General features: G+C 38.4%; 1 protein-coding gene across 2 annotated transcripts in view; it reads right to left on the minus strand.

Moving 5' to 3' along the window:
- The window catches only part of LOC126348812 (nuclear pore complex protein Nup133), a 119,223-nt gene that overhangs the window by 7,005 nt on the left and 89,565 nt on the right, over positions 1-22,653 (minus strand). For both annotated transcript variants that reach the window (XM_050002386.1, XM_050002387.1), the window contains exons 19-20: positions 15,909-16,103; positions 11,802-11,905 (exon numbers count right to left, since the gene is read on the minus strand). In XM_050002386.1, the coding sequence (XP_049858343.1) occupies positions 11,802-11,905; positions 15,909-16,103 (299 nt within the window). The remainder of the gene's footprint in view (positions 1-11,801; positions 11,906-15,908; positions 16,104-22,653) is intronic.

The raw sequence follows: 22,653 nt of genomic DNA on the forward strand, positions 1-22,653 counted from the left end.
ATGTGGAAGACTCAAACAATGGAAAATCCAGGATGGAATAATGACAATATTATGGAAAGGACAGACTGCTACTCACCATATAGAGAAGATCTGAGTTGCAGACAGCCACACAAAAAGACAGCTATATATGTAAGCCTTTCAGTCAGAAGACCTCCTTCTAAAGTAGAAGGACGGACGGACACACACACACACACACACACACACACACACACACACACACACCACACACACAGTCGGGGCATTTGGGGGGGGGGGGGGGGGGAGGGAGGGCAACCGGGAAATGGGTGCAGGAAACAAGAGATGTAGAGAAGGGGAAAAGGACTAGGGGGGAGTTGGTCAAATACAAGGTTGTGCAAAGCTGGAATGGGGGCAGGGAAGGAGACAGGTGAGTGAAAGTCAGGGACTATTGAAGGCTTAGGCCAGGGGAGATACGGGAACATAGGATACATTGCAGGGAGAGTTATCACCTGCGCAATTGAAAAAAGCTGGTGCTCAAAGAAAACATCTAGATTGTGCAGGATCTGAAGCAGTTTATTTAAGTGAAGTATACTGTTTTGGGCAGCATTTTCAACAACTGGATGGCCCAGCTGCCTATTAGCCAGTTTGTAAGTGGCCATTCATGTGGACAGGCAGATTGTTGGTTGTCATGCCCACGCAGAACACAGCACAATGGTTACAAGTTAGTTTGTAGATTACATGACTGCTTTCACAGATGGCCCTGCCTTTGACGGGATAGGTGACACTTGTGATTGGACAGGAGTAGTGGGTTGGAGGATGTATGGGACAGGTCCTGTATTTAGGTCCGTCACAGGAATATGGGCCGTGATGTAAGGGGTTGGGAACAGGGGTGGAGTATGGATGGATAAGGATATTGCGTGGGTTTGGTGCAAAGAAGAATAGCACAGTGGAGGGGTGGAAAGGATAGTGGGTAGAATATTCCTCATTTCAGGACACAACAAGAGAGAGTCAGAACCCTTGCAGAGAACAAGAACATGATTAATTTGGTTCAGTCCTGTGTATCACTGAGTAATGAGAGGAGTGTTGTGGTGGAAATGTGGGAGGTGGTAGATGACTAGAGAAACAAGACGAGGGAGGTTGGTTTCTGTACAAAATTCAGAGAGTAATTTCGGCCAGCAAAAGCCTCAGTTACCCTTTGTATATTTGGAGAGGGACTACTCATAACTACAGATGTGATGGCCAGTGGTCAGATTCTTACATCTACAAACTGTGCCACAGTGACCCCATTCTAGAAATACAACAGGATTCCAGTGTCTCCTCAGTTCCTTAGGCCCACCAAAGAACATCTCTCTCTCTCTCTCTCTGTCTCTCTCTCTCTCTCTCTCCCCCCCCCCCCCCCCCCCCCCCACCACCACTCCTCGCACTCTTCCCTTAGACATGCTTCCTGAAGTCTGTAAGCCCAACCACCTAGTTTGCCCTTGGACCAACGCCTTTAGCCCATTGCCCATAACCTATTCTCCTACATCAAAGACACCAACCATTTCCTCTACTCACTCTCCACAGTTCCTGTTCCTTTCCCAAACGGCACCCTGCTCGTCACTACTGATGTTAGCTCCCTTCACTAACATCCCTAATCTCCGTGGTCTTGCTGTGATTGGACACTACCTTTCCCAATGCCTGACTGACTCCTAACCTCTAACCTCCTTTCTGGTCATCATGACCAACTACATTGACATAAAAAATAGCCACAACACCCAAAAATAATTAATGTAAACTAATGATAAAAACAGGATAATTTAGCTAGGTAACATATTTAAGAGATGAACACTAGAAAGATCATACGTAAATGTAAGTGACAAATAAGCCACTGCAAATGTGAAATGCTGGTACATTAATAATCATTGTGACTGCCAGAAAGTTGAATGCAAGCAAGCAAATGTGCATGCACTGTGTTGTACAAATGCCAGGTGTCAGTCTGTGGTATGGAGCTCCATGCCTGTTGCACTTGGTCAGTCAATACAGGAATGGTTAATGCTTTTTGTGGAAGATGGAGTCGTCGTCCGATAATGTCCCATTTGTGCTTTATTGGAGCCAGATCTTGCACTCGAGCAGGCCAAGGCAACATGTTGACACTCTTTACAGCGTATTGTGTTACAACAGCAGTATATAGGAAAATGCTATCCTGTCAGAAAACACCCCCCTGGACTGTCGTTCAAGAATGGCAGCACAACAGGTTATATCACCAGATTAATGTACAAAATTGCAGTCAGTGTACATGGGATAACCAGCAGTGTGTTCCTGCTATCACACAAAATTGCACTACACATCATAAGTCCAGGTGAAGGTCTAGTGTGTCTCGCACAAAGACAGGTTGGTTGCAAGCCCTCAACTGGCCTCCACCTAACTTATATACAGCTATCATTGGGACTAAGATAGAAGCAGCTTTCATCAGAAAACACAACAGATCTCCACCCTGCCCTCCAACAAGCTCTTCCTTGACACCACTTAAGTTGCAAATGGCAATGGTTTGGAATCAGTGGAATGCAAATCACAGAGCTAGCTTGGAGCTGTCCTTGAAGTAACCAATGTGTAACAGTTCGTAGCTCAAATTGCTGTTGCAGATGCAGAACGATGTGCCAGGGGCATATGACGAACACAATGATCTTTCCTCTCGACAGTACCACACAGCCGTCTGGAGCCCGGTCTTCTTGTGACTGTACATTCTTGTAAAAACCACTGCCAGCAGTTATGTCCAGTAGCTACATTTCTTCCAAATCTTCCGGCAGTATTGCTGAAAGAACATCCACCTTCTAGTAGCCGTATTAATGACCCCATTCAAACTTGGTTGCCTTGAAGACATTCTTGACTCACACCAACTCACTAAGTCCAGTCTCAAATGTAACAAACACTCACAACCGTTGCAGCATATATTTGAAGTAACCCTGATTTGCATCCTCTCCACCTGCCCGTCCATCCCATCCTAAACCTCCGACTGTATCTACAAGTCCTATCCTGTCCCCACCATGACTCTGCATGCTCCCACAAGCAGCATTACACCCTCACCACCCCTATACTCTTATCCTTCCCACTCCCTTCTTATCCCCGCCATCCAGTTTGCTTCTCCCATCAGGCAGGCACAGTTGTTTGCAGTTCGGCCTCAGTGGCCAGACAACTCCCCCCCCCCCCCCCCCATCTCTATCTCTCTCTCTCTCTCTCTCTCTCTCTCTCTCTCTCTCTCTCTCTCTCTGTGTGTGTGTGTGTGTGTGTGTGTGTGTGTGTGTGTGTGTGTGTGTGTGTGTGTGAGGAGGAGGCCTTCTAGCTGAAAGCTGACATGTGCACTTGCCTGTGACTTTTCATATTTTCTCATTGTGAAAGATTCTTACAGAATGTTTTATTTCCTTCAGCATTTCAACTACAACTAGCATTACCTTTGTTGTTGGCTCTCCTTCATAAGACAATTCCAATCAAAAAACTGGTATTTCTCTGTACCAAGGAAAAACATTGTTTTCCTGTACAGAGAATAAAGACCACGATAACTACCAGTAAATTGACACTTCACTGAGGCAAGGAAGGGAAGGCCCCTCCCTGACTCTTGAAGAGTCCTCACTCCTTCACATTATATTACATTAATATGCACCATGTAGTTGTTGCTCATCCCCAGAAGGGCAAAATGAAACTGATTTCTAGACCAAAATATTAATTATTGCTGTGACTCTTCACTAGTCTTCACATTCTAAAACATATTGCAATACATCCTAACATATGCTATATCCCTAGCTGGGGTCCAAAAGGTTCTCAGACCACTACGGACTTACATTTATTCTTATCTATAGTTCCACTTCACTTAAGGCTAACCAATTACCATTTACATTCTTCCCATTATGATTTTCTAATTAGTTTTTCCTTCTTGCATAACAATCCCCTACAGCTAATAAGAAAAATATATTGTTGTCTATAAAAGTTTCTTAAAAATACTTTCTTAAATCATTTGAATGCTATATGTTTATCCCATGCCACCCAGTGACCAATCACATTTTAGCATCAAGACATTTCAGTGCCCTAAATTTTGAAATTATTATTTTTGTTCTCTAATCTTAGTACTTAGCCTACCTACCTACCTACACAAGGTCACACACTTTGTGCACTGAACATTCCTTTTATTTTTCCAGTATTTGTGTGGATAATATCATTGTCTTGGTGTGTGAAATCCTGATAACCGGAGCCCTGATTTGGAGGTGAAATGAAATGTCCTGTGGCTAGGGCCTACTGTCAGGTAGACCGGTCGTCTTCTGCTAGTCTTTTTAGTTGATACCACTTCGGTGACTTGCCTGTTGATGTTGACGATTTTAACCTTATGGAACCTAAAAGAGCTAATTTGTACTGAAGGTCTTAAAAGGGGGCTGAATAAGATTTTCACAAAAAAGTAGGGCTAAAGAGAACTTAAGCAGAAAATATAGGTTTAAAAAAATTCTGCATTAATACCAAGGGAAATCAATAATTTATACTTGCACATTTTAAGATAAGACATATTAAATAATTTATACCATGTACTGAAACCAAGAATGTGTACGGCTCAATGTTGCTAATCTTTGTGATTCGATAATGCGTCAATATGCAGCTGCATCGGGGGAACTCCCATTTCATAACTGATGGCCCACTAAATTTTTGCTAAGCCTGTGAAAACCAAGTATGTGAACACCTGTTAGTTTATTATTCTTTTTATGTACCAGTCTTGTTCCCTTGGATTTTCAAATAAAAATTTAAAATCAGTTTACTGTGCAGCTAAACTGCACCGTGGACACTCCATCTACTCCTGTGTTAATACATGGAGAAGATGAATCACAATACTGTAGTCGACAATGTCAGGGATACCCTACACATTCTATGTCCAGGAGAAGATAGGGGAGAGTAATTTTGTGGTGTTGGTGACTGTGCTGCCTATATGTTACAGGTGGAGCAAGACTGAAAGGATGCTATCCCAGTATGACACATTGCATCCATGGTGCACACTGTCTAGCAGAGGTAGTCTGAAATAATTTTCCTGAGGTTAACAATATCATTTTCTCTGTTAAGAAAGTATTTCTCAAAGCTCATACCCACTTTCACCCCTTTAACAAAACAGCAACAAACATTCTTCTTCCACCTGAATCCACACTTACATATCGACACACCTGGCTCCTGGCAGCTTTACATTGTGCTAAACATTATCAATAAGTCAAAGAGGAAGTAGACATATTTGACTAGTAAATGAGCTTTACTTGAAAAATTTAAGACAGACCTTAAGAATAACAACAATGTTGCATTCTTGGCATTTGTAAGAGCTCTCTTCCAATATCTACATGTTGCGATGCAACACCTAGAGCTACAGCATGCATCACTAAATTAAGGAATATTCTCTTGAGGAATGCTGACTTTGAAGATAAGGATAAAATGTCTGCCACTGTACAAGTGGAAAAATTCGAAGTCAACTGTATTGGGGGGGGGGGGGGGAGACATTAGCAATTGTACCTAAATATGCACCACTGACCTATTGTACTCTATAGAGAACTTATCCACCTTAAAAAATTCACTGAGAGACAACAGAAGACGTTTCACTTTACAAACCTTAGATATGTAATGAAAAATTTCTTGTTAGTTGTAGCATTAGGCCACAGATTGTGGTCATACTTATGTACACAACTGAACGTGGTTTTTATATTGTGTCAGGCAAAAAGAATTTTTCAGTAAAAGACTTTTCATAAATATTTTATAAAAATATATATGCATTTTTTTCAAGTGTCAATATAAGGAATAGTTAACTGCTTATTTTCCAAAATTACAATAAATTTTGTGTTAGTACTAGTTTTCATTATATTTTTCATGAGAGCTCCATAAAGCCTAAAATAGTTTGTTTAGACCTATAAAGGGCTATAATCCATTTTACAAAAATCTAAAAATACGGGCTCAACTGACAACAACAATAGGTTTCTCATATAATAGGGAAAACATTACAGCTAATTTTTCTCTCTTGATACTATGTTTGCAATTTTTCACAAGGATTAAATCTGCCACTTGGTACAATACTGACATATGTTCCCCCTCTTCCCTTCCTTTGATTAAACACACTTTAATGTCAGCTCTTTGTAATTCACTATCAGCTTCATTCATAGGTCAGTCTACCTATTTCAAGAGTGATAATACTAACACTCCATTGTATGTAGAACACAGTTTTTATATCCAAAAAGTCCAAATGTACATCGCATGTTAAGAGTTCAATACTATTTGTGGGTACACAGAGTGACTACCTATTCAATCTATTATTTTTATGGCTTCGAGTGATCATTTTCATCAATTACATTACATTATATATACTATCGTTTATTAAATCATCATCTCTTGTAAATGAGTTAAATTACTGCATAATCTTTGACAACTATTTCATATCTATTAATTTTTAAGACTTAAATAGCAAAATGACCTCTTTCTTTCAAATCTTGATTTGTTTGGAAACCTAATGGTAGCCAAGATAAGGCATCAAACACTACACTGTTTTGTCCTTTTACTTATACTACTGAAAAATTAAATTGTGAAACGGAAAGTTGCTGCTCACCATATGGCAGAGATGATGAGTTTGCAGATAGTCACAACAAACAGACTGCCACAAATATAGCTTTCGACCAGAAGGCCAATATTGTTATACATTCCATCCTGGATTTTCCAGTGTTTGAGAAAAGTTAAATTCTTGTGTGAATAGTGCCCACTGAGTAAGTCTACTGTGTACCTATCTACTCCACGCGAGAAAAGATGATGAATTATGACCTGTGTACATGTAAGTCACAGTGCATTATCTTTTCTCTTGTGGAGTAGACTTACTCAGTGGGCACTATTCGCACAAGAATTTAATTTGGTTATGATGGTTTCATTTTCTGATTAAGTACTTTTAAGGATTTAGTGACTATACTACTGCACATGCTTCCATTTCAGTAATCCCGTAATTTCTCTTATGATAGGTTTAGTATTGTACAAGTGAATTCAGTTTGTAAGTGCTCTGTGGTATTATCATTCTATCAGTTGAAAAACCTGGCATCCAAGACCATAGTCTGGCATCTGACGCTAAATGAAATGGGTATTTGCATTCTGGATGGGACAGTAAGGTGATTTTGCTAAACTTTCACCGATGGCCTCAACCTCCGTTTTACAATCTCAAGTCTATTTACACTGTGTATTTTGTTTCAAGAGTGTCAATATTATTTCACATCGATTTTGCTAAAAACTTTATGTAAAAGCTTATCACTCATAAATAGGATTTTAATTGTTTCTTATTTGTAAGTGCAGGATATAATCATATTGCTTCTAATTGACATGGATCTGGCATAAATCCTTTTGTATTTACAATAGGGCCCAAAAATATCACTTCTCAAACTGGGATTTGGACAACTTCACGTTAATTCTTTGTGAATACAATTTGATTTCTGACTTATCTGGTGTATTACAATGCTCTTCCAAAATATAGGATATTATGGCTACATCATATACTTAAATTCACTTCGCTTTTCTCAAAATTTGACAATCCACAGTTCTTTGACTATCCACAGTTCTAGGTGCTAATCCAAGTAAATTTCCTGTAGAGAATCTTATTTTCAATCCGATTCAGAAGTTTTATGTTGACCTCGATACCCGCACTGGATATAGCAATGCTACTTAACTAAAAAAACATCTCCGACTAGATTCTAAGATACAATCAACCGGGAGAAACATTATAGATTGACCGATATCATTTCTCTGTCTTAGATCTGCCAGTAAAATAATACAATTATGAATTTGTTAACTTTCAGTAATAGAACTTTTGAAATGAGGTGCTACAGAAGAAAGTTGAAGATTAGATGGGTAGATCATGTAACTAACGAGGAGTTACTCAATAGAATTGGGGAGAAAAGAAATCTATAGCCCAGACTGACTAAAGGAAGGGTTAGGTAGATAGGATATATTTGAAACAGGAGGGATTACCAATTTAGTACTGGAGGGAAGTGTGTGTGTGTGTGTGTGTGTGTGTGTGTGTGTGTGGGAGGGGGGGCAGGCGGTGGGGGAGGTAAAAATGGTACAGGGAGACCAAGAGATGAATACTAAAAGCAGATTCAAAAGGACGTAGGTTGCAGTTATTATACAGAGATGGAGAGTTGCATCAAACCAGTCTTTGGACTGAAAACCACAACAACATTTTTGTTTCTTCACCAGTTTCCACAATTTTCTTTTCCTGAATTTTGATTGACTACGGCGTGATGTCAGATAATTTTTTAAGTAGGTTTCTATGAAGTCTTTCCCAATCAACATATTTCCATACTTTCATGGCTGTTCCCCATTAAACTTGCAAATACCTTAAAGTGCATGCTGATACAATATGTTTCAAGCCTTTTGTGATGATTAGGGATAAGCTCATTGTGCAGGATAAGCTCATTGTGCAATTACTTTTAACTTAATATAACAAATTTCTAATCTTTCCAATACATTTTAATCATGATGGTACACTACGTGCTTATGAACTCCTTCAGCTGTGCTCTGCATCACAAATAAACACACCAGTAACCCAACACCCAAGTGTGAAAATTTGTTGGCAACGCCGTTAGCAGCCATCAAGTTCTCCCATGCTTTCAATAGATAGCATTCGAAATAGGCCAATTTGGTAGAAGAACTACAGTATCACTTTAAATAAGATTAAGTTTCTCATGAATTCATTGATGCAGCTCAGAATTGAATGATGTATCAATACGACGAACAAATCTGCTGAGGTATTCACTCTGTTTACGCTAGATACTTCCCATACTATACACAACAATAAAGCACTTCACACTTGTCACAGTGATGGGCAGAAGCAAGTGCTTGTTACAAGGAGTGAACTCTACTATGTAAAGGAAGTGTAGTCTCTTTTTGCCTCTTTATTAGGTTTTGAAACAATAATTTTTGGTGTAGTAGGTTTAATAATGAATAGGAAAATAGGAATGCGGGTAAGCTACTACAAACAGCATAGTGAACGTATTATTGTGACCAAGATAGATACGAAGCCCACACCAACTACAGTAGTACAAGTTTATATGCCAACTAGCTTTGCAGATGGCGAAGAAATTGAAGAAATGTATGATGAAATAAAAGAAATTATTCAGATAGTGAAGGGAGATGAAAATTTAATAGTCATGGGTGACTGGAATTCGGTAGTAGGAAAAGGGAGAGAAGGAAACGTAGTAGGTGAATATGGACTGGGACAAAGAAATGAAAGAGGAAGCCGCCTGGTAGAATTTTGCACAGAGCACAACTTAATCATAGCTAACACTTGGTTTACGAAACATGAAAGAAAGTTGTATACATGGAAGAACCCTGGAGATACTAAAAGGTATCAGACAGATTATATAATGGTAAGACAGAGATTTAGGAACCAGGTTTTAAATTGTAAGACATTTCCAGGAGCAGATGTGGACTCTGACCACAATCTATTGGTTATGAACTGTAGATTAAAACCGAAGAAACTGCAAAAAGGTGGGAATTTAAAGAGATGGGACGTGGATAAACTGAAAGAACAAGAGGTTGTTGAGAGTTTCAGGGAGAGCATAAGGGGACAATTGACAGTAATGGGGGAAAGAAATACAGTAGAAGAAGAATGGGTAGCTTTGAGGGATGAAGTAGTGAAGGCAGCAGAGGATCAAGTAGGTAAAAAGATGAGGGCTAGCAGAAATCCTTGGGTAACAGAAGAAATATTAAATTTAATTGATGAAATGAGAAAATATAAAATTGCAGTAAATGAAGCAGGCAAAAAGGAATACAAACGTCTCAAAAATGAGATCGACAGGAAGTGCAAAATGGCTAAGCAGGGATGGATAGAGGACAAATGCAAGGATGTAGAGACTTATCTCACTAGGGGTAAGATAGATACTGCCTACAGGAAAATTAAAGAGACCTTTGGAGATAAGAGAACCACATGTATGAACATCAAGAGCTCAGATGGAAACCCAGTTCTAAGCAAAGAAGGGAAAGCAGAAAGGTGGAAGGAGTATATAGAGGGTCTATACAATGGCGATGTACTTGAGGACAATATTATGGAAATGGAGGAGGATGTGGATGAGGATGAGAAGGGAGATGTGATACTGCGTGAAGAGTCTGACAGTATTGAAAGACCAGAGTCGAAACAAGGCCCCCGGAGTAGACAACATTCCATTGGAACTACTGGCGGCCTTGGGAGAGCCAGTCCTGACAAAACTCTACCATCTGGTAAGCAAGATGTATGAAACAGGTGAAATACCCTCAGACTTCAAGAAGAACATAATAATTCAAATCCCAAACAAAGCAGGTGTTGAAAGATGTGAAAATTACCGAACTATCAGTTTAATAAGTCACAGCTGCAAAATACTAACACGAATTCTTTACAGACGATTGGAAAAACTAGTAGAATCCGACCTCGGGGAAGATCAGTTTGGATTCCGTAGAAATACTGGGACACGCGAGGCAGTACTGACCTTACGACTTATCTTAGAAGAAAGATTACGGAAAGGCAAACCTACGTTTCTAGCATTTGTAGACTTAAAGAAAGCTTTTGACAATGTTGACTGGAATACTCTCTTTAAAATTCTGCAGGTGGCACGGGTAAAATACAGGGAGCGAAAGGCTATTTACAATTTGTACAGGGAGCGAAAGGCTATTTACAATTTGTACAGAAACCAAATGGCAGTTATAAGAGTCGAGGGACATGAAAGGGAAGCAGTGGTTGGGAAGGGAGTGAGACAGGGTTGTCGTCTCTCCCCGATGTTATTCAATCTGTATATTGAGCAAGCAGTAAAGGAAACAAAAGAAAATTTCGGAGTAGGTATTAAAATCCATGGAGAAGAAATAAAAACTCTGACAGAATTACAATGTCATCGGTGAACCTCAGAGACAGCAAAGGACTTGGAAGAGCAGCTGAATGGAATGGATAGTGTCTTGAAAGGAGGATATAAGATGAACATCAACAAAAGCAAAACGAGGATAATGGAATGTAGTCGAATGAAGTCGGGTGATGCTGAGGGAATTAGATTAGGAAATGAGACACTTAAAGTAGTAAAGGAGTTTTGCTATTTGGGGAGCAAAATAACTGATGATGGTTGAAGTAGAGAGGATATAAAATGTAGACTGGCAATGGCAAGGAATGCGTTTCTAAAGAAGTGAAATTTGTTAACATCGAGTATAGATTTAAGTGTCAGGAAGTCATTTCTGAAAGTATTTGTATGGGGTGTAGCCATGTATGGAAGTGAAACATGGACAATAAATATTTTGGACAAGAAGAGAATAGAAGTTTTCGAAATGTGGTGCTACAGAAGAATGCTGAAGATTAGATGGGTAGATGACATAACTAATTGGGGAGAAGAGAAGTTTGTGGCACAACTTGAGCAGAAGAAGGCATCGGTTGGTAGAACATGTTCTGAGGCATCAAGGGATTACCAATTTAATGTTGGAGGTTAGCGTGGAGGGTAAAAATCATAGAGGGAGACCAAGAGATGAATACACTAAGCAGCTTCAGAAGGATGTAGGTTGCAGTAAGTACTGGGAGATGAAGCGGCTTGCACAGGATCGAGTGTCATGGAGAGCTGCATAAAACCAGTCTCAGGACTGAAGGCGGCAGCAGCAACAACAACAACAACAACAACATTGGTATGAAGCATCTAAGAGATTTATGTATACCAACACAAAGTATCAGAAGCTCCATTAATACATAATATATAACTTAATGTTTGAACGTAGCTACACACTTCAATATTTCTATTCGAACACAGCTAATGTTGACTGTGCTAACACTATATAATTGCTAGAAAAAGTAAAGTTAGTTATGGAAGAGAAATATTTACCTTAATTCACTCTTTTCAAATTCATCAGGAATGTAATCAAGTAAGTCCAGGGCCTTTTTAAAGTCATATTCTTGTATCATATGATTCTCTTCACTTATGTACAACTGAAATGAAAAAAAGGCTTCTTAGAAAAACAAAACAAAAATAAAAAAAAAAAATACTTATGAAATGTCATAAAATTATGAAGCCATCAAAAACCTTTTCTAGCTGCAATCACTGACTGTTCTTCCATCCTCTTTCTTATGCCTCTGCACAATCACTTGTTGAAATTAACAGAGCATTGTTAACGAAATAATTCACACCCACCCCATAAAGGTATTCTATGCAATCAAAGTTCATAACATCCATCACCTAATTCACCATGTTTATAGTGTCCACATTATACCGTCTTTTAAGCTTTAGTTAAAGAAACATACGTGTTTCTCTGTTATAAAATGCTAGGTTACACACATGAGTAGGGAGTTGCATTATGTGGCATGTACCTTAAGTAGATCATTCAATTTCTCACAACTGGTATGGCACCAATAATTGGTTGCATTGATAACATCGTCATAGATTTTTTATTCTGCAAACAGGTTCTTATGCATATTACCTTTCTAAACTGGGTTTTGCCAATACAATACCAATAACTGGTAACTGGTTGCATGTTCAATATTTATACACAGAAAATAAGGCTATTTCAAATTAACACTGATAATATAGTTCATCTGGATACAATTTGTTAAGAAATAGAATCTATTAAGTATTTTTGCATTTTTGCACTTCAAGGTAGAATTTCCATCTATTTTGCATATATTACAAACTAGAAAATTTTCCGGTCCCTACGTCTGATGCTGTGGTACACTATGCGATCAAAAGTATCCGGACATCCCCAAAAACAAAGTTTTTTTTTATATTACGTGCTTTGTGCTGCCACCAGATGCCAGGTACTCCACATCAGCCTTTGGCCTTTGACTGTGTAAATCATTGAATTATTTTAGATAAGCTAAATCATTATGGTATGAGGGGGGCAGTGCACAAATGGTTTAATTCATACGTAACTGGAAGAATGCAGAAAGTTGAAATAAGTGGTTCATGTAATGTTAATACAACAGCTGATTCCTCAAACTGGGGGGCTATAAAGTACAGGGTCCCACAGGGTTTGGTCTCAGGTCCTTTACTGTTCTTGATATACATTAATGACTTACCATTCCATATTGATGAAGATGCAAAGTTAGTTCTTTTTGCTGATGATACAAGTATAGTAGTAACATCCAAAAACCAAGAACTAAGTGATGTAATTGTAAATGATGTTTTTTACAAAATTATTAAGTGGTTCTCAGCAAACGGACACTCTTTAAATTTTGATAAAACACAGTATATACAGTTCCATACAGTAAATGGCACAACTCCAGTAATAAATATAGACTTTGAACAGAATTCTGTAGCTAAGGTAGAATTTTCAAAATTTTTAGGTGTGTCCATTGATGAGAGGTTAAACTGGAAGCAACACATTGATGGTCTGCTGAAACGTCTGAGTTCGGCTACGTATGCTATTAGGGTTATTGCAAATTTTGGTGATAAGAATCTCAGTAAATTAGCTTACTATGCCTACTTTCATTCACTGCTTTCGTATGGAATCATATTCTGGGGTAATTCATCGTAGAGTAGAAAAGTATTCATTGCTCAAAAACGTGTAATCAGAATAATTGCTGGAGCCCACCCACGGTCATCCTGCAGACATCTATTTAAGGATCTAGGGATCCACACAGTAACCTCACAGTATATATATTCACTTATGAAATTTGTTGTTAATAATCCAGCCCAGTTCAAAAGTAATAGCAGTGTGCACAGCTATAACACCAGGAGAAAGGATGATCTTCACTATGCAGGGTTAAATCTGACTTTGGCACAGAAGGGGGTAAATTATGCTGCCACAAAAGTCTTTGGTCACCTACCAAGCAGCATCAAAAGCCTGACAAATAGACAACCAACATTTAAAAATAAATTAAAAGAATTTCTAGATGACAACGCTTTCTACTCATTGGCTGAATTTTTAGATATAAATTAAGGGAGGGGAAAAAACTAACTTAAGCATTAGTGTCATGGAATATTTTGTGTAATGTAATACCTTGTACAGACATCTTTCATTAACCTGACACGTTCCACATCATTATGAAGTGTCGTATTCATGATCTATGGAACAAGTATTAATCTAATCTAATCTAATCTAATCAGCAACCTCAGTAATCAGTAGACATCGTGAGAGAGCAGAATGGTGTACTTCGTGGCCTTCGAACCAGGTCAGGTGATTGGGTGTAACTTGGGTCATACGTCTGTATGCAAGATTTCCACACTCCTAACCATCAATAGGTCCACTGTTTCCGATGTGACAGTGAAGTGGAAACATGAAGGGACACATACAGCATAAAAGCGTATAGCCCAACCTCATCTATTGACGGGCAGAGACCGCCGACAGTTGAAGAGGGCCGTATTGTGTAATAGGCAGACGTCTATCCAGATCTTCACACAGGAATTCCAAACTGCTCCAGGATCCACTGTAAGTGCTATGAAAGTTAGGCAGCAGGTGAGAAAAGTTTGATTTGATGGTTGAGCGGCCGCCTATAAGCCACGCATCATGCAGGTAAATGCCAAACAACACCTTGCGTGGTGTAAGGAGCGTAAACATTGAATGATTGAACAGTGGAAAAACGTTGTGTGGAGTGACAAACCACAGTACACAATGTGGCAATCTAATGGCAGGGTGTGGGTATAGCAAATGCACAGTGATCGTCACCTGCCAGCACGTGTAGTGCCAACAGTAAAATTCTGAGGTGGTGGTGTTATGGTGTGGTCTTGTTTTTCAAGGAGGGAGCTTGCACCCCTTGTTGTTTTGCATGGCTATCACAGCACACCTTGTTGCTTCCCACTGATTAAGAGCAATTCGGGGATAGCGATTGCATCTTTCAATACAATCGAGCACCTGTTCATAATGAAAGGCCTGTGGCAGAGTGTTTACATTACAACAACATCCCTGTAATGGACTGGCCTTCTTGAGTCCTGACCTGAATCCTATAGAACACCTTTGGGATGTTTTGGAAGGCTGACTGTGCCAGGCATCACTGATCAACATCGATACCTCTCCCCAGTGCAGCACTCCGTGAAGAATGGGCTGCCATTCCCCAAGAAACCTTCCAGCACCTGAATGAATGTATGCCTGCAAGAGTGGAAGCTGTCATCAAGGCTAAGGGTGGGCCCACACCATATTGAATTCCAGCATTTCCGATGAAGGGTGCCATGAACTGTTAAGTCATTTTCAACCAGGTGCCCGAATAGTATTGATCACAGTGTATATTCTTAGTTTACCTGATGAAAACTGTTTACAGAAATTTCTCAAGGAAACTTTTGGAGCAAAATATATTACAGTACCATAAACATTCAAAGGAGGGCATATGAGCTGTGGTCTTTGTAACAATATCTATCAGCTTCAACATTTGGTAGGAAGCCCATGAGATCCTCTATGAAATGTAGTTGAATTATTATATTTTCCTCCAATATTCATAAACTTTTGTTACATTTACTTGCTGTATGCTTTGAGATAAATAATAGAAACAATCTTTTTGCCCATATTACAAAGGAGCTTATTTGCTACAAACTAATTCTACACAGGGTCAATTGATTACAAGTTATTTCATACAGATCAGAAATGTTGTGATGTTTGTTAAATAAAATTGAATAACCAATATAACGAATGACAGAAAGTAAACAATGGCTTTGATACAGCTAACCATTCAATGTTTAGCTGAGGCACTGAGGAGCTGACAGACACACAAACGAGACTGAAACATTGCAATCACTCAATGTCTCAACTATATGGTGAATGGTTGGTTGCCTTTAACTCTTCTGCTGTTTGTATTCCACCACAGACTTTCCTGTGCTTTATTAAAGGCGATGGTGTGCTACACAATGCACCAAATTATTGATAGTCACCATAAAAATGACAGGTCACAGGAGACAAGCCCATGAATCAAATATACTAAGTTCATCTACTAATACAGATTTAGCATTATAGTGAACTGGCGGAATGGTCTAGTAAAACATCTCATAACAAAAATAATAATTACTCACCTTTATAATTTCAGATGGAGTAAGAACTTTCTGCTTTTTGTAATCATATCCCAGAGCAGTGAAAACTGTTTCTGGTAAATCTTCTTGATGTGCAATTAAAGTCAAGTCATCATCAATTGATCTTAATTCCTTGTTTTCTTCTGTGGGTTGCCTACCAGCTGCCAAATGTGCAAGTTTTGAAAGTGACAGCATAGACTGAGGGGAAAAAATTAAATAGGGTCATGTATTACAGGCAACTGATGGATCTAGAACACAACAACATTAAAATCAAATCATAAAAGCAAAATAAGTGCCAATGTTCTGTCGTGATAAAATGCCAAAAATGTGCTCACATTATCCACCTTTCCAAAAACCAAATGACTTTGAATATGGACTTATTTTCATCACAACTAAATGGAATTTGCAATAAAATTATAACTAGGAGAAATAAGGATTTTTGTGTCTCAGGTCATCATATTTGTGTGTTCAATGTCACAAAACAAGTATGGGAACTATCAAAGCAAAGCAGCCAAATAAATTCTGAGGCCCATTCAATGTATGAGAAGTAGAGTTATCACTAGTGTGTGAGTGAGAATGTAGTCAAAGGAAGGACTACACTATTGTGGCAATTAATTTGTGTAATGACATGTATTCTTGAAAAGGAATAGTGCCACTATCGACAGCAAGAACCAATGGTGTACAATGTGCTTAACTTTAAAACTGCACCTGGGTCACTCGTGACCCACTTCTTAATACTTTCGTTTGTCATTCTTTTGCATTACTGCCTACAGTGCTGAATTTCTTTGACTTCTTATTGAATAAAGTAATTCGCAATACTTAATTTTACATTTTGTGGAAATACCTTAAAAGAGAAATATAAAGATTCACCTAGAACGGCAGACAGGTCAGTTCTGACACCTCTGCTGCAGCCGCTATAACAATCGCATTTTTCGTGTAGCTTCATGTTTATTGTTAGGCTGTGTTTGCTCAGTAGTTGCAGAACTCTCTTTTATCTCACTGCCCGATATTTCCGCTTTCCAGCAGGGGAGGAGTGGGAGAGTAGTTTAAAACATGTCTGAGCATGTATGGAAGTACTGCACAGCCAGCACTTTATCTCAGGAAATACGGTCTTTGCTGTGCATTCTAACTGTGTAAATATACATAGAAATTTATTACGACCAAACATCTATGTACAGAAGAGGACATTATAAGTGGGCTGAATGAGATTTTGGATAATGACTTTGAGGGCCAGCCACTGGATTCTTCATCTCAGAAAGAATTACCACCACCTGTAGTTCTAGACTTTTCAGCAGAAGATGATTATACTCATCACGATGTTCTCCTGAATACTGATGAGGAAGGTATGCATATTTGTGTGTGTTTTCATAATAATTATTGTTTGTGTATGTGCTGCATAGACACAGATTTCAACTGCAACATTTATGTTTGTATGTTGTTGCTTTCTTGAGTTTTTACAAGTCATACATCACATTTGTGAAGGTGTGTTTTCTGTTCTAATACTCCACAATACAGGGTGATTCAAAAAGAATACCACAACTTTAGGAATTTAAAACTCTGTAACGACAAAAGGCAGAGCCAAGCACTATCTGTCGGCGAATTAAGGGAGCTATAAAGTTTCATTTAGTTGTACATTTGTTCGCTTGAGGTGCTGTTGACTAGACGTCAGTGTCAGTTGATGCTAAGATGGCGACCGCTCAACAGAAAGCTTTTTGTGTTATTGAGTACGGCAGAAGTGAATCGATGACAGTTGTTCAGCGTGCATTTCGAACGAGGTATGGTGTTAAACCTCCTGATAGGTGGTGTATTAAACGTTGGTATAAACAGGTTACAGAAAATGGGTGTTTGTGCAAAGGGAAAAGTTCTGGACGGCCGAGAACAAGTGATGAAAATGTAGCACGCATCCAGCAAGCATTTGTTCGCAGCCCAGGAAAATCGACTCGCAGAGCTAGCAGAGAGCTGCAAATTCCACAATCAACTGTATGGAGAGTCCTACGAAAAAGGTTAGTTATGAAACCTTATCGTCTGAAATTGGTTCAAGCACTGTCTGCAGCCCGTGACAGAGCACTTCATCACTGGCCTCCAAGAAGCCCTGATCTTACCCTCTGCGATTTTTTCTTATGGGGGTATGTTAAGGATATGGTGTTCCGGCCACCTCTCCCAGCCACCATTAATGATTTGAAACGAGAAATAACAGCAGCTATCCAAACTGTTACGCCTGATATGGTACAGAGAGTGTAGAACGAGTTGGAGTATCGGGTTGATATTGCTCGAGTGTCTGGAGGGGGCCATATTGAACATCTCTGAACTACTTTTTGAGTGAAGAAAAAAAAAAACCATTTTAAATACTCTTTGTAATGATGTATAACAGAAGGTTATATTATGTTTCTTTCATTAAATACACATTTTTAAAGTTGTGGTATTCTTTTTGAATCACCCTGTGTACTGAATACAAATACGTGTTGTGGCTGTGGACATTGTGGTCAACGAAATGACCAGGGTTCTGGACTATTTCAATTACCTTCAGGGAGAGATATTGTAGCACCAGATGGAAGACCCGAAAAGTGGGCGTTACAGATGATTGTTCAGCTGGCAGATGTGGACAACAGAACATTTTCAAAGACTATGCAGGACCATCACCATGTGCAAACCAAAACATTAGTGAGGCCTACTACAGTGCTTGGCATCTTATGATCACGGACAAAATTTTAAACCGCACTGTAAAATGTACTGAGACTGAAGCATGTCAAGTATTGGGTACAGATGATTGGACTATGAACTTTGAACTGGAAGCCGTATGTCCGTAGTGCTATAGGAGTGAAGAGCTTTTGTGAAGTCAACAAATGGTCATAACTGATTTAGAGAGATCATGCATTATTTCAGATTTGACATTACATCCACAAGATCAGAATGACTGAAAGAAAAGAAACCTTGTACGAGTTCATATAACAATTGATGAACAGCTTATTCCTTTAAAGTGCCGTTGCGGATGCACACTGTTCATGGCCTGAAAGCCAGACAAATGCGTTCAAAAGTACTGGACAGCAACAGATACAGACTCCAAATATAGTGTGAATACTTTGTCTTATCTAAGAAAGGATGGCACTAGGCCGATTTATGAGTGCCTTGGTGATTTTGTTGAGAAGAAACTGATGCAACCTTACCTCAATAAAGGAAGACATGTCACATGTGACAATTTTTTCACCTCCTTTGCTCTCTCTGAAACCTTGAAAGCAAATGCTCCAAGTCTAGTGGGCACCATAGTTTGATCTGACAAGGAAATCCCAGTCAGTACCACGAAATACGACACTTACAGTTTACCAGGGAAAGAGCAACAAGAATGTCCCAATTCTCAGCACTATGCATCCTTACGTTAAAACTGGAGATGGTTTGAAAAAGAAGCCAGATATAGTTACATTTTCTAATGGCTCTACATATGGAATGAATATGGTACACCAAATAGCTTGCAAATACCCTGTCAAAGCACCATCAAGAAATTGGACTGATCACACATTTTACAACTTGCTGGATTTGGCTGGGACAAATGTCTGGTTCTTGATCCATTATAGATGGTTTTTGAAAGCCTGCGACTGTGAAAACAATAGATTTGTTTATAAATAAATGTTCTGCTACAACCCACGATTTTTATTTATTGTGCTTTTTGCACTAAACATTTCGGGAAATGATTCCCATTTACAAGTGCGTTTTTTGTGTGTATTAAGCCATTTTTATTGATGTTGTTAATATGTGTGTGTGTGTGTGTGTGTGTGTGTGTGTGTGTGTGTGTGTGTGTGTGTGTGGGCGCGCGCGCGTGCCTGCTTCAGTTCGTCAACTTTTACTGCAATATATAAGAAATGCGCGATTTTTTGGTTGGGTATCGATTCTTTTGGTGAAGTTAGTGGGGAAATTTAGAAGAATATGTCAATTTCTCACACATACAAAACATCACACACAACTTGTTGTACACTTTACACATCAAAAATGTCTTATATAAACATAATAGTTACAAAGATCTTCTTACAGGTAGCCCACAGAGATAACATTGTAGGTCTTCCACTGATTATGATATGGTTTTGAACAGAGGTCATTTATCTTAACAATTTGCCTCATAAATTACTTACATCTATTTTACAATTCTGTTTATTTCTATGTCTTACTATTTTTATTTACGTATACTATCAAAACATCTGAAGAAATTCACTGATTCACTTTCAAGTTTTTCGTTTAATATTTTACCTTCATATTTTCTGTAATGTGAATACATCTCTAGTTCTTCTAGCACATTCAGTTTATGTCCTTTAATTAGTCGATGGAGTACTTTGACATTTTTCTCTATTTTTCCAAGTGGGTGTCCTGCATTATGTATGTGTGTTGCTATCGCTGAAGTAGTGTGTTTGTTGTGTGTGTAGGCTTTACTGTTCTCTCTGTACCTGGTGTTGAAATTTTGGCCTGTTTGTCCTAGGTAGAACATGGAGCATTCCTGGAATGTTACCTAGTATATTCCAGAGTCTGAATATGGATCATGATTATACATTATATTATGTATTAGTTTTTGTTGTAGTGTATTAGATGTAGAAAACCCATTTTTTACTTTGTGATTTTTGAAAATATTTGCAATCTTCTGTGATACATTGTCTATGTATAGAATACTAGATATACATTTGTTTTTCTCTTTTTCTTCTGTGGTGCAGTTTGCACCTGGGTCATTGTAGGTAGTTGAATCCCTGCCAGTAGATGCAGCTCAGTTGTTCCAGAACAGGACAATTCTGGCTGATTTTGGGGTTGGGGGTGGGGGCTTTGCAGCTGGTTCTACGGATGACGAGAGAATAAGGGATGTGTTAGGATATGGTGCGGGAAATCTGACTGGATTCAGGAGAACAATTCTGCGATATGCCTTAGGATTCGAGTAGGGTTTGGACATTATACTGGACTTCTAGGATGGGATCACTATGGCAGGGCTTTTTTGTGGAGGAATCAACATTTGGCACATTTTCTATCTGATAATCACTGCCATTTATCATGACACTGATGGAATCTCTGTCTGCAAGGAGGATAATTACATGGATCTTCAGTTATTACAGTAGTACAATCTCGACAGCAGTTTGGATGCTGCAGCAAGCCTGTGCAAAGCAACGACTCCAATCAGTTACTTCAATTTCGCGAGTTTAAAGTCACACACTATCAGCTGTTCATTTTACTTACTTTCTCCTCTCCTTGTTTTTTCCTGGCTTTTCTTCTTTTTTGCAATGACACAAACACTTTTTATCACGTATTTTGCACAGGCGCACTGCGTTATCCGCCATGTTGTCGACTGACAGTTTTTGTTTACATACAAATGGTTTATCTATGGACAGAGTTATATTTTTACGAAAGTTTTGAGGTTCTAAGATTAGCTATTGTTTTCTAAATATTGACTTGGCTGATAGAAGTAGTCTAACATAACACATTTATACAAAGCAGTAATTCATACATTTACAATATAACAAAGATATAATTAAGATATTAGAATTAAGATTTTTATTTTTTTTACATGCATTTGCTGGGTTTATAACAGATTATGTTGTTTGTTGATTGTGCTTAGTAAGTGGTTTGATAAGTAGAGTGTGGAAGTTTTTTAGAAATATTCGGTTTGGCAGCTCTGTTTGGTCGTTAAGTATGTCAGAAGGGGATCTTTACCATCTGGGGGTTTTCTTTAAAAAATTTACATTCTAAGTTATTGATGAAAATATCTGCTAGCAAACTGGCAAGGCAGCTACCCATAGCCAGGCCCTCTTTCTGCTGGTACATTTTGTTATTAAAAGAAAAATAGTTGTGTGATAGTACTAGTGTTAATAGATCAATGAATTCATATATTTCTGGTAATGCCAAATTTTTATGTTTAAGTAAATTGTTTTTAATTATTTCTATTGTTTCTTTGACGGGTATGTTTGTGTAGAAGTTTGTTATGTCAAGTGATGCAAACCTAGCAGTATCAGGAATCTGAATTTCCTTTAGACAATTAATAAGTTCATAACTGTTCTTTACTGAGTATGTCTCTTCAAATTTGAATGTGTTGCTAAGGACCTCATTCAGTTTCTTGCTGATTTTATAAGTTGGGCTGCTCCGAGAATTAACAATTGGACGTATGGGACAGTTAACTTTATGGGTCAACCTAAGATAATTTATTACAGAAGGTATGTTGATGATATAATAGTCTTATTTGATGGCACAGCAGAAGAAATTGATAACCTTGCAAAAGAAATGAATAAAATGCATCAGAACATCATCTTCACTGTAGAACACCAAACAGAAGTAGGTTTAAATTTTCTAGATCTCTGCATAAGTAGCTCCAACAACAAACACAAATTTCAAGTATACAGGAAACCAACATACACAGATAACACAATTAATAAGTCATCCTGCCACCCGGATCAACATAAGACGGCTTCATACAGAACAATGCTAAACAGAATGCACAAAATACCACTACAACCAGCTGACCAAATAGAAGAACTAAACACCATCAAAGCAATTGCTTACAATAATGGTTACAATCCAAAATTAATAGATGAACTAAACTCTAAGATAAATCCCCACATAAACAAACACAATAACAAAACTACATTAAAGAATACCACAACACAGCCAAAAGAAAAATATGTAAGCTTGCCATTTGTAGGAAAGCTGTCATATAAAATAGCAAACTTGTTCCGAGGAACAGATATCAAAATCAGCTACTATACAAATAACAAAATAAAGGACAAAGCTA

The sequence above is a fragment of the Schistocerca gregaria genome, chromosome 1, assembly GCF_023897955.1.
Source record: "Schistocerca gregaria isolate iqSchGreg1 chromosome 1, iqSchGreg1.2, whole genome shotgun sequence".
Taxonomy (NCBI): domain Eukaryota; kingdom Metazoa; phylum Arthropoda; class Insecta; order Orthoptera; family Acrididae; genus Schistocerca; species Schistocerca gregaria.